This window comes from Amblyomma mixtum, chromosome 6 (assembly GCF_055824585.1).
Source record: "Amblyomma mixtum isolate Tamu chromosome 6, ASM5582458v1, whole genome shotgun sequence".
In the NCBI taxonomy this organism is placed as follows: Eukaryota; Metazoa; Arthropoda; class Arachnida; order Ixodida; family Ixodidae; genus Amblyomma; species Amblyomma mixtum.
In genome coordinates, this window is record NC_143017.1 from 52059780 (window position 1) to 52075635 (window position 15856).

Sequence of the window (15856 nt, forward strand, 5' to 3'; positions counted from 1 at the left end):
AACGCGCTGGGGGTAGAAGGCATCAATATCTATTACAGCCTCGTCGAGGAAGAGACGCAGGCTCGAACCGACGTGGGGACAGGTGACTCCGAGGCACGGGAAAGCCTTTAATGGCTCATGCTCGCGGTGTCCGTCCGTGCGCTGGAATCGTGCCAACTGCGGCCTCTCCTCCGCGCAGCGGCGCAACCTCCTCCCCTCTTTAGCAACCGGCGCGCCAGTGGAGGGCGCAGCTGTGCATAGCAACTGTGACGTCACTCAGTAGCGCTAGAACGAGCGCGCGCGCGTCGGAGGTGGTAGCTGCACTGCCGCACGGCCCGCACCTTCGCCAGACGTCTCGTTGCAGTCGAGTGGGTGAGACTCACGGTTCCGAAGCGGCCCAGTGATTCCGCGCCAAGCGGTTTGGGGAAGCGGCAGTGGGTTGACCACAAGGCTTTCGCCAAGCACACTTTACAATTTCCAAAATGTCTTCGATAATTTTTGCAGCCGCGTACATTTCAAACGCAGAGTGCGGAGTCCTGCTGAGCCAACTACTGAATACATTCTAGATGTTCAACGGCTCGCCAAATCGTGCAAGTTTTGGCACCGCTACCGACATCATGATGCAAGACCAAATCTTTTGCGGCTTGCAGTCACATCACCTTCCCCGCCGGTTCATCAGACGGATCAGAGGTTTCGTTGATTTCAGTGCGGCATTTCTTTGACAACAGCGAAAGCGAAGAGGCCATAAACGAGAGAAAAAAACTTAAAGGTTTGTTTTGTGATCTACCACATTTTCTGATTGGCATCACTCACCCCTTCGTAAATTTGTAACGAATGGAAATAGAATGATTCTATTTGTCGCGAACGATTCCAGAGGCATTGAGGAGTGCAATAAATCTCTCGACTTTTTTTGCTACAGGAGCAGTAGTATGGTAGTCATTTTTGATAAGAAAGGTACTGCGAATCTAAAAAAGTATGGTATGCAGTAGTAAAAAAGCAGTAGTATGGTAGTCATTTTTGATAAGGAAGGTACTGCGAATCTAAAAAAAAGAAGTAATACCGCCATCATAGAGAATAGGGCGTTGGTAACGTGCTGGCATAAAAAATTTCCGCATTTTCTACTTAATTATTCAAGACCCGTGGTGACTTGACGAGGGTGTTAATTATAATTATCCAAGAATTTTACCAGGTATAGCTGAAAATAAAACGCATTGCTGAAATTAGCAGAGCAATTTCATATTTGCACCAAATTTGGTTACATATCTCAAGCATCAATAAAGAAAACACTTTTCATTGCCTCATCCCCTGTCAGTCTCGCTACGTGCCTCTGTTGGTAGCCCGCCTGCGGTTGCTTCTTTCCAAACAGCCTTCGCGATCATGTACTACTTCATGAAGAAGCTTATGACGCATGCATGATGCAATGAAAGTACGCTGTTCGAAGCATGCCAACGCGACCGCGCAGGATTGTCACAACTTACCAGACTTTTCTACTACAATCAAATAACTATGTCGTTCATGTTAAGAAATATTTTGAAGTATATATTAAATGCCCTAAAATGCGTCATTACACGTTCGTATAACTTCTGCACACGTTAAAACATGCTGTGCTATCAACAAAATAGCGCACTCCTCGGTGGAGAGTGACCCTGCCAGCGCCCGTGCACACCAGCTCAGGGTGATAAATGCGTTCGCAGCTACACACATGCTTTTTCTTTTCCTTGCGCAATTTTAAGCGTACCATCCGGTTGTTCAGGTGAATGAGCGCGGCAATTTCCGTGCTATGAAGTACGTTGACTGGCAGCGTCGGTCCACACCAAGACTTCGCGCTTTTACTACCGCGGCTCATTTCCTAATGCGGCATTTATTTCCGAGAAACCTATTAAAGCTAATCTAATTTTTCGTTTTATGATAAAACGCGGATCCAACAGCGACGCAGCTGGTCAGTACATGCTGCTTCTGCAGTGCGCAGCCACGATATGCAGCCGCCGGTAGCTGCAGCAGCCGCGGTAGGCACGGCCAGGCGGAACCTGTTTTGCCTACCACGCGAAAGTCGCTACTGACATCAGCGCCACCGCATCTCCGTGACGTCGCGGGGTGAAGGAGGTCTATAGGTTTTGAGGAGATTAGAATGCAAATGGAGGAAACAAAGAGGTGAGGGTTAAAATAAATCGAAACAAATAACATTGTCTTTTTTTTTTTGTCAACGGGCACCTCGCAACCGGAAACAGCGTCATCTTCCAGATAAATTCTGCTTTCTTTGACACCAGTTACCGTATCGTGAAATAATGTCACTGCACGAGCCGGTTTCCGGGCCCAACCCATATAGTAAACAAATAGGAAGAAATACCATTATCGCGCAAATCGAAACTGAGCTTTTCCACGTCAAAAGGAAAGGTAAAGGTTGTTTTTCGTTGAAGCAAGCTGCGAGAAACGATACTTCCACCAACTCATTAGTTGCATTTGCGTTTCCGCAGCGAGACTACGCTTTTAAACAGGGACTTCTGACACGGGCTTGGTGTCTTCTCAAATGACAGCTGCGTTTTCCCGAAAACGTTTATATACACAAAGGGCGGAATGGTCGGAAAAGAGAACAAGGAGGTCACTAGAGTTCCGTAATTTTTGCGCTGCCAAGAAGCTATAAACGTATGGAAAGAAATGATGTAGCCAAGAAACGGGCCTCCAGACCAAGTAAAACATGATAAGTTGCCCATTTTCCGTTACTGGCACTGCACTGTTATGTTACTATGTTATGTTATGTTTTGCTGTTATGTTACTGTCCTGTTATGTTATGTTAGGTACTGTTATGGAAATGTTGAAGGTATACTGGTGCATTTTTTCGATGTGCAGCAAAATCTTTCTTTTACAGTGTTCAAATCGCTCGCATCGACCAGTTATGACTGCCATAGAAAACGAATGGGGAACGCGTTTGACGACTGCAAAACGTTATTAGCAACAAAAAAATGCTTCAAAAACGCGTTCAGAAAATGCGTTTAAACACCTTTCAGTCACCCGCGCAGCGACGGCGGCGGCGCACCAGCTGTGCGCCATGTGACGTCACTGCTCCTCGCGCATGCGCAGTACGACCTTTCGTCAGCTCCGCGAAATGGCTCGGCGACTCGCGTATAGTGTTGCTTTCGCAACAAAAATGTTGTTGTCCAGAATTGTTGAATAGGCACACGCAACGACTTCAACAGAACAGGACATTCAGAGGGCGGGGGGGGGGGGACCTCAGGGAATGTCGGATGCCGGACAGTTTTTCCCGACATGGGGTGTCCTAATGCTCGCTAATTAAAAGAGACGGCGAAATTTAATTCAAGACGCTGTGGTAAAGCCAGCTGCCCTTCAGAAACACCGCCCACCATGACGTGTTTCTAAATAGAGCGATTTAAAATCAAATATTAAGAGGACGTCGGAGCATGCAGATACAATTAACGGGAAGGGCCTGCTCTACGCAAAGCTTTTACCAGGCAGGCGATGGCATCATCTTTGCTTATTGCAGAGTTGTCATAGTGCATAAACGAGTAAAATACAACTTAGCATCAAGAGAAGAAAACGTTTAAAATGAGCCCCCTCCCCCCCTGCCCCTTGCGTTTATGTATTGCAAATAAGCAGTACTGTTCGTTGACAGCTATATGTAAACAACCTGAAGGCGAGGATTTAGTCATTGCAATCGCCACATTCGTGAGGGAATTTAACGCACGTATAGTAAATGCTGAATGGTTTACAACTATCTTGAAGCACTCCTTTAGCGAATACACGAGTTATTTGCCTAACAAGCAGCTGAAAAAATCTAGCAGTACGTATAGCCTCCCGAGACGGAGCAGTCGGCGGAATGAAGATGGCGGCGACTATTCGCCGGTGCTGGCTGTGAAACATTCGAGTCGCATTGGGTTTTGCCAGCGGCATTGCTTTGCAAAGGGGTTGTACCAGCTGGAAAGAATCTATGTTCGACTAATACACGCACGTGCATATATCGAGTCAAGCATGCAGGCAGCGGGGAAGCAGTCTCATTCAATTTTTTCTCTGCCCATTTTGTGCCGCAGTCTTCACTCTGGTGTCGCATTACGCTCATTTCAGTTTAATTATCGAACCGGCGAATAGCGGGCAAGAACATGTTAGTCGGCGACGAAACACCACCGCAACGACCTTCACGGCGCACATGGGAGAAGGCAGTCACGGCACGTAGCGCATTTCACATGCGGGAGCACTTGGCTGATAAAGAGAAACCGCACACAAAACATACGAATAAGTGAAAATACAGCAGGGAATCATCAATATCCGTTTCCTTAATCTGAAGTATGGCCCCATGAACAATTACGCTTTCCCAACGATCCCCAAGTTCGCGTACTATGCTGTAGGCTTCCGAAAACACGGAAAATGCATTTTATTTTGCTCAGCTGAAAAAAAAAAAAAAACTTTCCGAGCTACGGCTGTCTACGACGTGCATGGAAGTACCTCAACGCAGCGAACAGCGCTCAGCAGACGACACGGCGTCGGTATGCCGTATTGTATCAACCATCAAAGGTTGAAAAACCAGCAAGCTGTTCAGAAAATCAACGAAAAAAATTAGTTTAAAAATTATCTACCGCACCGAATGAAGTGGAACTTCGGGGAATTGCATTTTGAGGTGTTGGGAATTAAATTCAATGAACAGTGCGTGCAAGAAAATTGGATGTCGTATGGCCGCTTTAACCAGAGAGATTCGCACATTGGCGCCCAACGTGCGCGTCAGATGAGGTAACTTTCTCGGTGTGCAGGCCGGTTCGGGACCCACGGCTCCCTTGCAGAAAACAAAGGGGCTCATAAGTTGGCGAGGGAAGAAAATACGTGAAAAACGGAACAAAATTAGATTAGGGAAAATTTATTGTAAACTAATCGACACTTGGAAACTCCAATTACGGTTGACCGAGCGCAAACAAGCAACCGGTCAGAGGACCAGATAAATAGGAAGAGTGACCAAGAGCTAAATAAATAAAAAAAAAATGCAAAGGCAGACCTTCCAACAAGACCTGGTTCTTGCACGCCTCCTGCAGTTGACGGTGCAGAACGCAAAGTGACTGGTCAGACGGTCTCGCGACGCTCAAGCCTCGCGCCACTTGTTCGTATGACTTTTATTAGGTGTTACCCTCCAGCTTGCACACACCAGTGTACACCACACGGGTGGCACCAAGATCTATACCCACGCACTACACCCGCGATACATGCTGCGGGGCTCATTAGCATGTTGAGATGGCGATCATCACGAAGTGAACATACCAACAGGTTTACAGCAAGGGTGGGCCTTGTTGACGCCGTTGTTCATGGTGTATATGGCAAGAATAGAACGCATGCTAGAGAGTTGCAAATCTGTGGGTTTGAATTAGCGTGTAGTCTATAGCGATTATGTACCAGAAACACCAAGCTTTGGGGAAGGCTACATGATTCGCATTGCCCTACGAAGTCCGCCTCGCTAGCTTGCGGACTTCGAACCTCGTTACATGCGAGAACACTCGGCGCGGAATTTTTTGACTGCCCTTAGCAGAGCAGGAAAATCACTGAATGGTTACGGATTCCAGAGTGGTTGTGAATGCAATGCTGTGCGGTCTACGGATCGATATTATCAGTTTTACAATGATTCTTTAACAGTGTCCGCCAAGGTCCCTTGCACACATTCTTATCCACGAAGCGAAACTATTTTATACGCGCGTAACGAGACTAGCCAGTAACTACGGAAATAGTCAACGATAAAATAAAATAAAGCGAGTGGCTCGCGTATATGCTCCCAAAATATAAATAACCCCTCCCCCCCCCCCCCCCCCCCCCCGTTCTCCCCTATATACACACAAGCACTTAATCATCGCGCATCTTGTTTTCCACTTCCGGCCTCCCGCTTCGACGCTATTGGTTGCTTTTCGGGATGTCGGATTCGCGACGCTTGGGTCTCTTCCGCTTGCCGCCTCCTCGTGCGACCCTCAGTGGAGAGCGCAGCTGCCACTTTTCGGCCGCCAGGTCTCGCATGGTGTTGGCCGGCTGCAGCTCCGTCGTCTCCGGCAGCGCCAGCGCCATCACTCCGCAGAAGAGCAACAGAGCGGCCGCCACGGCGTACAGCAGGCCCTTCGTGTCTGCCGACCGGATCTGGCTGAGGAACGGGGCCACGAAGGCGCCCATGCGTCCGCAGGTGTAGCAGAGGGCTAGCCCCGCTCCACGCACCACCGTCGGGTACAGCTCGGTCGTCATGGTGAATAGGGTGATGACGCAGAGCTCGAACACCACAATCCACAGCACGACGACGACCGCCTGGACGTGGCTGGGAGCCCGGGTGACGAGCGCCGTGGCCACTGCTCCGGACACGACGGCCAGCGCGGCCATGCTGAGCGCCAGGGTGCGGCGCCGCCCGGCGTAGGTGATGATGAGCACGTTCACGAAGATCCCGGCCAGCTTGAGCGGGACGACCGCGATGCGTGCCCCTTGGCTGGAGCTCATCACGTGGCCTGTGGCGAGCGAGTAGTGGACGGCGAACGCGACGAACCAGCATGCGAAGATTAACAGGGAGCGCTGGCGCAGGTCCTGGTTCCGCAGCAGCACGGTCATGTGGACGTCTGCGATGAACAAGCGTGCCAAGAATGCGCTGAGCGTTGAAAGCATGGCCTCAGTGCTTAGTAGGAAGCACTCAAGAATCGCGAGTCCTCGCGAGTGGTTCCGGGATGCCTTCGGAACAATTTACACCTCTCCCATACTCCTTACTAAAGACACGAGAAGAGAATTCCCTTGGAACTGCCTTGACTATATATTTCAACACTTGTCGTTCGACTTAAGGCTTGGCACGGCATAGCATCGCATGGCATATCATAGTATAGCATAGCATAGCATGATATGGCATGGCACAGCATGGCATGGCGTGACTTGTCATAGCAATGGCGTGACATGACGCGGCATGGCATGTCACGAACTGTCCGTGGGGGGGGGGGGGGGGGGGGGGGGGACCGTTTGAGGGGCATTCGCCGTTGCTTCTTGACTTGTAGCCGATTATTTAATTATACAGGTTCCTATAGCGCCCTACTGGGCTTTATTGCAGAGGAAATGCATGAAACATGATGGAATATACAGACATTTGGTGTACTATACAAAACACACGCATTATGCAAAATCTGACTGCGTCTGTTCGCGCAAATGAAGGTTCGATTTTTTTATTGTGGTGAAGTCGATGAAATGTGCGCATGGCAGGCCTAATTAGCGGTGGGAAGTGGGGTGTGGGGTCAAAATATAGTTTATGAAAAAAGGCAAGGCGTGATACCTTGCGTCTGCTCTCCAGCGTAGGAAGTTTTTTTTCCCTCTAACCACGAGAGCTCTGACGAACGACGTAATCAACTGTCGCATAAGATCATCTTTGTCACGTGATTGTATACTTATTCTCACGCCCTTACCATTTCTGAATTCCTTATGGCAAACATATACGGATTCACGAGTTATAGTTGGTACCGGAACCCTGCACGGGCTCAGGGCCGGGTCGGAAAATGCGCGGTTTCGTCGGATCGGGGCCGGGCCCGGGCTTGAAATTGCGGGCCCTTGACGGGCTCGGGCTCATACGTAGGAGTCCTGTGTCAGGGCTTGTGATTCATTATTGCAAGGTTAGGTACACTTGGGACGTTCTATCAGCGACGCGGATGGGCCAGGGCTCGGGCTAAAAAAAAAACTGGCAGTGGCTTAGCTCTGGTTAAGCCTGGATATACAAGCGAAAAGCTGCAGTTACGCTTTGTTTGACGTCATGGCTGTCGCAGTTCGCGCACAACGCACTGGGAGCACAGCGATAACGGTGTAGGCAAGCACGTTATATATCCCTCCTTCCGCATGCGTAGCAATTGTGGTAAACACGCGGCTGCAACCAAAGGTCAAACGGTGGCGAGGAGGCGAGTGCGCAGTAGTAGCGGCAGTGAGGAGGCGGCGCACATGCGCAGTAGCGCGCGGCTGCGCCGAAAGGTGCGGCGGCGGAGTCGTGGCGGCGGTTGCTGTGGCGGCGGTTGCTGCGGCGGCCGCTCTGACCACCTGCGCCTCTTTTGTGACGTCACTCGGTTCTGCGCACGCGCAGCTGTGGCTAATTCTGACCACGGAGCATACGCCAGACCCACTGTTCACTAGCCTAGTGAAGCTTTTCGCTTCAAAAAAAAAAAAAAATAGAATAAACGCTAATGTGCTTATTTTTTTGTCTGATATCACTGCATTTTCTTCACGTTAGATAAACTACAAAGAGTAGTACTTCTTTTTTTACCTGCTGCCTGGAATGTGTCGCAAATTAAGGAATCTTGGCGTTTTTACAGGGAGTTCTTGATTGACACAAATTGAAAGAAAGCGTAGCGACGCCATTTGTGGAGCGAGTTTCGTCAGCGCCACTGACGGTGCAGTGTCCACGTAACTTGGGATGCGCACACCCGAACCTATTTAACCATAGAAGAGAAGTATTAAACGGAATTTTGGAGTGATTGAAGAGCAAAAGACCGCTTTAGCAGTTTCTAAAGCGCAAACTACAGCAGCGGGCTGCACTGCAGCGGCGCCCTTATTTCATCATGACTCCTGCCATCACGGCTAATTAACACGAGTGCATTTACCTACTAATGTACAGAGCACCGCTGGCTTGTGCAGTTCAAGCTAAAAGCGAGCACACGCCGTGGGAACCAAAAGGCACTCCGCATCTGCTAGGTTTTGTCTTACTGTACAATTCAAGCTAAAAGCGAGCACACGCCGTGGGAACCAAAAGGCACTCCGCATCTGTTAGGTTTTGTCTTACTGTACTATTCAAGCTAAAAGCGAGCACACGCCGTGGGAACCAAAAGGCACTTCGCATCTGCTAGGTTTTGTCTTACTGTACAATTCAAGCTAAAAGCGAGCACACGCCGTGGGAACCAAAAGGCACTCCGCATCTGTTAGGTTTTGTCTTACTGTACTATTCAAGCTAAAAGCGAGCACACGCCGCGGGAACCGAAAGGCACTCCGCATCTGCTAGGTTTTGTCTTACTGTACAATTCAAGCTAAAAGCGAGCACACGCCGTGGGAACCAAAAGGCACTCCGCATCTGTTAGGTTTTGTCTTACTGTACTATTCAAGCTAAAAGCGAGCACACGCCGTGGGAACCAAAAGGCACTCCGCATCTGCTAGGTTTCGCCTTACTGCTCGCAAGTGGGCATATGAAGCCTTTTAAGAACCACTGAATAATGATCTTCATTTGAAGAATATTTCAAGCTCGTCGTCGTTTATGCGCCTTCGATTCCCCAAAACACATCTACACGCTACTAGAAACGACATCGGGGAAAAGCATATTAGTTTAGACCACATAACGCCTCTCAACACTTAATATGCGCAATAAATACGTGCTTTTGCTTTTAGTCTCATTTAAACGCGACTAGTGCGGCCATTAACCTAACCCTCGAAATTGTGCTAAAAAAAAAAAGGCGGTGTCGATATGGCTTTGAGGACGTTTTAATATTCATACATCACGAGCCGTAAAAAACTACTGATTATAAATCTGGAGTTAACCCAAAGTTGTTTATGACACGTGTATGCAACCCTCTTCATTTGCTTCTTGGAACTTCGGGTCTACACACAAACGAGATAATTGTTCAAAAATCTGAGCGGATGAACCAGCCTTGCGCTATCTTTTTGTGTTTACCAAACTAAATATTTCATGCGTTATTGCGATTTGATCGTCTTTTCGGGCCACTTCGTTATTTGTGTAGTGGAAATCAACTCCCTCGCGGCAGTTAACCGCTTGTGCTGCTGCGGGAACAGGCCCGGACCGGGCCGGGCCTCAAGCCGAACTTGCTCAGTAGAGGGATAAGGTAGCAGGCCCGGGCCGGGATCAGGCTTTGATTTTGTGGCTTGCAGTGGTCGCCGCCTATCAGCAAACTAGTAGAGCAGCTCAAAGCTATGGAGTACATGAATTAAGCACTTGGTGTTCCGCTCTGGAGCGATATGGTAGCTATAGGTCTCACTCTACCGGCTGCCCATCTTGCCATCGCGGCGTGACCAGTCAGGAACACCACGCGACATGGTTTCAGATGTGACAGATGAAAAACTTCGGTCTTGAAGCTGCCGTCAACGATCGTCAGAGCTCGGGCTTGGGCCTCAGAATGAGGTTCGTGCATTGCTATATTTGGTAATACATAAGGATTCTGTAAATAAGCTCGCAAAGATGCAGCGTAGCATAAAATACCAGCTCACACAATGAGCTGGCTCACAGCTGTCATAACCAATTATCGAATTGCAAATGACTGCTGAGTGGAGGTTTGACCTATGATTGTTTCTTGATGCTATGTTTCCGATCTATGCGCTATTTTAGGAATGAAACCGATTATGCCTTGCGACGTGTTTCGCAATTTCTATTAACTTTAGTGACTGGCTACCATACTTAGAAGGCAAAGGTGAGTACCTTGAGGCGGCGAGGAAGCTTCAGAGCTGACGGGGTCTTGCTGCTGTTCCTGCTGCCGTTTGATTTCAACCTTCAGCGCAGACAGGCGATGCTTGAAGACGTCCGGGTCGGCGCTGTTGACGCGCGCCGCCCAGGAGAGAACGTCCTCAGCGCGCCGCATGTCCAGGACAGCCAGAAGCCAGCACGGTGACTCTTCCATCAGGTACACGCCAAGGATCAGGGCGCACGTCGGTACCATGTACATGATCTGGACGGCCTTCCAGTCGGAGACCGTGACGTGCACGACAGCGCTGTAGCCTGAGGCCAGGAGGCTGCCGCCGGCTGCGGCGAGGCTGCAGAACAGTGCCCGGTGCTGCGTGTCGGTCACCTCGAACAGCACCACGGTGGACGTGACGAGGACGCTGGCGGCCGCGCCGGACAGCAGGGCGCGGAGAACGGCGAAAGCCAGTACTGTCTTGGCGAAGGCCAGTGCTATGCCGGCGAACGCGAGTAGGAAGAGCGAAACGCACAGCACGGGGCGCCTTCCGACCCTGTCAGCCGCGATTCCTGCGAAGGGAGCAGCAATAACTCCTCCCGACATGTAGGCAGCTATCAAGGCCGTCATGATCCAACGACGTGCACAGACGATGTTCCACTCTTGGATGATCGAGTTGACGGGGCTGCCAGAGGCGGAATCTGTCTCGAATTCCCAACCGGCGTCGCAAGGAACCGTTCTCCTGCTCTCGAATCCGTCGTCTTCCGCAGACGGGATCGGCGGCTCGTACCGAAGGCACTGGCTGCGCGTCACGCCGTCAGCCTCGAGCGGCACGCTGGTGTTCCTCCACACCTCCTGAGGCAGGTGGGCGTACTCTGCTGGCGGTCTGCACCAGTGGTCCGCGGGGCGCGCGAGGCTGGTGATCGCCGCTGCGTGCAGCACGGTTGCGAAGAAAGCCAGCGTGGTGCAGAGCAGAACGAGCCTCTGGAACCAGCCGTGGCCGAAAATGAGGATGTGGTCCAGGGGCGACGTCAGCACGACAGTGGTGGTTGCTGTAGGGGGGGCAGAGACGGTCGCGCCCACCTCCTGCGGAGCTTCTTCGGGGGACATCTCTGGCATCGGTGGTTCTGTGGGAGGCCGGCTGCTGGGGCGCCGACTTTTCTTCGGCGTGCGAGTCGTTCTTTCGACGGTGGTCATATCTAGTCGCAAGGGTGGCGGTGTTCAAATATCTGGACGTCTCTATCCGATTTCTAGGATCCGACGGTAATGGTGGCGGCGCCTTCGCTGAAAAGAGCCTTGCTCGTGAGCGCGTGCCGTTCTTATTTTCTTCTTCGTTCTGTCAAGGAACAATGGAGCAACAATGACTTCTGAGTGGCACATGAGGTCGTAAATAAACTTCACATATCACCAATCACATCAATTTGGTGAAATAACAATGCAAACCTGTATGTAGATGTTAAAAATATATTGGAATGCAATGCCATACAATACCAAAAGAACATTGCTGATTCCGGAATCCTTTTACCTTAGCCGAGCAACCTTAAAAAAATTCTAGTGTCGGCTCAAGAGGCGCACGAAGTGAGTGCAGACTCAGATTGACATCATGGATGTCATTTCATTTAGGCATGGTGGGTTTATAGGGGAGGAACCACGTGATTATTAACAGCGAATAAGTATACATACACATAGACAGTATAAGTCCAGTCTGATAAAAAAAAACGAAACCAATATTCAGGACAAAACATGCTCCCTCACATCGAAAAACCGCAAACATTGATGAAAAAATTTTTAATTGAAGAATTCGGAATACAAAGTGACACAGACAAAAATGAACTTGCAATCACATCAGGCCGCACTAAACTTAGATAGCAAGAAATCGTGTGGTTCTAACGACATCCCTGCGGCATTTGTCGTTCGGTACTCTTTTTGATCCATCAGGAACCCCCTAACAACTGGCACCCTTCGTTCATTTGGGACGGAGAGACTCCCCTCCCTCTCGATTGCAAATCGGCTCTCGTGACCTTCATTCCGAAGGCCGGCAAATATATTGATGTGGAGAACCTTTGCCCCATCTCCCTCACGTCTTGTGACGGCAAGCTGATGGAGACGATGGTGCGCGACTCTCCGATTTTCTCGAAACACAGCACATTTTCGCGGACAACATGTTCGGTTTTCGCCCTCACAAGTGAGCACAGGATATACTTCTGCGGCTCCACCACGACATCTTAGATCCTGCCGAATGTCCCCACAGTGACAAGGTAGTCCTGGCCTTGGATCTTAAGGCGCATTCGACAACGTCAAACAGGAAGTAGTGCTGGACCACCTCAGTAACGCCAACTGTGGCCACGAAACATTCCATTGCATAAGACAATTTCTCACAGACAGTCAAGTCTATATACGCATACAAGATGCGGAACATGGGCCATACACCATCGGCTCGAGGGGAACACCTCAAGGCGCGGTCCTGTCTCCCCTGCTTCTCAATTTGGCAATGCTTCATCTTCCCCCCAAAATGTCTTCTTTGCCCGGGATACATCACGTTCTTTATGCGGATGACATTACAATCTGGGCCACGAAAGGTAACTTGGGCCACATGGAATCCTGCCTGCAAGCAGCGGCGACCCTAGTCGACGACTACGCGGCCTACTGCGGACTCCAGTGCGCCCCAACTAAATCATAATTCGTGCACGTACGTCTCTCCCCTAGGGACACAACTCCGCTTCGCGTCAGTCTCCCCTCGGGACCGATCCAGAAGGCCAAGGAGATCCGCGTCCTTGTCCTTTTCATACACCACCAACGCAGGGTCGACACCACCCTAGTCAAACTTCGCACGGTGGGAGACCAGGTGGGCCGCATGGTCCGCCAGGTCTCCAACAAGCGGGGCGGATTACGAAGCAAGGGTGCACTGCGGCTTGCCCATGCTTTCGTAACGAGTAGAATCATCTACTCAACTCCCTACTTGCAAGTGCGCACACACGATGACGACCACCTGGAGGTCATCCACCGGAAAGTCATCAAGCGGGCTCTGGACCTCCCAGTCGGCACGTGCAACCAGAGACTTCTGGCCTTGGCGTGGGAACATATTTCGGGAGCTTCGAGCAGCCCACTTAGTTAACCAATACACGCGTCTTGCACAGACCACGTCCGGTCGCAGTCTCTTGGACCGGCTACACATCAAACACGACTACCACATTGAGGAAAGGGAGAGAGTGCCTGGAGACGCGCCCTCCGGGTCCGAGCCCTTCCCCGTAACATGTCCAGAGAAGACCATAGCGGTCGTCCGTTGGCGCGATACTATGGTAACCACCACACGCGTATTACGTGAACGTTGCCGGCCCACACCACGGGGGGTGGTACACGGCAGCAGTCGTACACAACACAAACACAGTTAACGGGCTCACTTTCAAAGCTTACAGCGCAACACACGCGGAGGAGATTGCCATTGCTCTGGCTCTCTGTCGCCGAAAACACATGTGGTCCTTGCGACGCCGCGGGCCTCGACTGCGGCGACGAGCTGCCCGTCCCTTTATTTCCCCGAACGGGCGCCCTTGGTTCCGTCCGTCGTCGGTCGCTGTCCCCGGGCGTCCTTCGCCGGGAAGCTCATCCCCAACCAGCGAAGCGTGAGAAAATACCGCAGGCACTTTCTCAGCGCGACATCCTTCTTTGGGGTCGCAAGCTTAGTCATGACAGGCCCCGGAATAGGGGCTCCACTTAGTATTGTGAGGGGAAAGGGCCAATGGGGCCCTGCCCCAATCACCTCTGTGTAAAAATTTAATACACGATAAATGTTTTTCACCACCACCACCCTCGTTGAGGAAAGTTGCTAAGGTTGAAATTTAAAATTGGTTTTGAGGAAAGGAAATGGTGCAGTAATTGTATTACGTATCTCGGTGGGCATCCGAACTGCGCCGTAAGGAAGGGATAAAGGAGGAAGGAAAAGAAGAAAGGAACAAAGAAGTGTCGTAGTGGAGGGCTCCGCAACAACAACAACAGCAGCAATAATTTCGACCAGCTGGGGATCTTTAGCGTGCATTTACATCGCACAGCACACGGGCGCCTTTTGCGTTTCGTAGTTTAGGGCCCTGGAATAATTTCAATCACCTGGTAATCTTTAACCTTAACTGACATCGCGCAGCACACGGGCGCCTTTTTGCGTTTCTCCTCCATCGAAACGCGGCCGCTTCGGTCAGGTTCGACACCGGGTATTCGAACCCGACTGAGGTGGTGGTGGTGAAAAGCATTTATTTAGTAATTTACAGCGAGGTGCTCGGGGAGAGGCCCCTAATGGGTCTCACCCCTTACAATACTAGGCGGAGTCCCTCATTCCGGGATCCCGTTGGTCGAGACCGCTACACAAGTCTGCCGAACAAAAGCCTGTTGGGAGGCGGCCGCGTTTCAATGGAGGCGAAACGCAAAAAGGCGCCCGTGTGCTGTGCAATGTCAGTGCACGCTAAATATACCCAGGTGGTCGAAATTATACCGGAGCTCTCCCCGTATTGAATTCTAGGGATATGCTATATCACCAGAATTGTTATATCTAACTACAGGCCAATTTCCTTAACAGCGCCTTCATGTAAAATACTGGAGCACGTTGTCTTTGAGCATATCTAATAATATACTATGTGGTTTTATATGTTTTCTAGCATGGTTTTCGTCTTGGCTTCTGTACTGTGACACAACTGATAAAATTCGTACATGACATCAGCAGTTCTCTCTATATAGTGACCAGGTTGATGCTGTTCTTATAGATTTGGCAAATGCCTTCGATACAGCTTCACACCCTAAACTAATGCTCAAGCTCTCCGCTATACTAAAAAAAACTCGTCCCTGGTGAACTGAATATCGGAGTTCCGTTCCCAGCGCTCCCAGTACGTACGCTTAAACTCTACCAACTCATCTCCAGATAATGTTTCATCTGGGGTTCCCCAAGGTCCTGTACTAGGCCCTCTTCTGTTACTCCTCTAAACTAACGATCTGCCATTTCACGCTTCAGTAAAGATACGCCTTTATGCCGATGACTGTATTTATACCGAACCATTAAATCACCTGCTGATCATGTTGTCCTTAACAATTCATTCGCTGATTTCTGCAACTGGTTCAAGACATGGCAAATGAATATTAACTTTTCTTAGACCGTTTGTCTGTCATTTTCGCGACGTTCGTGCCCTTCCTTTTTCACATATTAATCTACGAATACAGATAGCTCGGTCTTCTGCTAACACACGGCATGCCGGGGTCATAACACGCTGACGTCATCAAGAATAGGATACTTACATCGCACTTTGAGCGCTGCTCAAGAAACCAAGCTTTTGACATATAAAACACTCATTCATCCCATCCTCGAATATGCTTGAGTTGTTTAGAATCCCTATAAGCAGTACGAGGTCAGCCAACTAGAATCTGCGCAAAAGAAGGCAGTGCGTTTTGTTTGCAGCACATTTGACATGAATTATTCGCCGTCTACTTTTGTTCCCCAACTAGCCCTCACTACTACTGCTGCACGT

The 15856-nt window shown here is 50.1% G+C and overlaps 1 protein-coding gene across 1 annotated transcript; it reads right to left on the reverse strand.

The window, feature by feature from the left end:
• Positions 1–5813: 5813 nt before the first annotated feature.
• LOC149339108 (solute carrier family 22 member 7-like) lies at positions 5814–11549 on the reverse strand. The gene is made up of 2 exons (XM_089550400.1): positions 10379–11549; positions 5814–6557 (listed from the first exon to the last, which is right to left on the reverse strand). The coding sequence occupies exons 1-2, from the start codon at positions 11547–11549 to the stop codon at positions 5857–5859; spliced, it is 1872 nt and encodes a 623-aa protein (XP_089406526.1). The 3' UTR covers positions 5814–5856.
• Positions 11550–15856: the final 4307 nt, after the last annotated feature.

Excerpts from the sequence above, each read along its gene's own strand:
- LOC149339108 (XM_089550400.1), bottom strand. The coding sequence starts at position 11,549 with ATGACCACCGTCGAAAGAACGACTCGCACGCCGAAGAAAAGTCGGCGC. Across the intron at positions 6,558-10,378 it reads AGCTTCCTCGCCGCCTCAAG|ACGTCCACATGACCGTGCTG; the intron begins GTACTCACCTTT and ends TGTTCATCGCAG.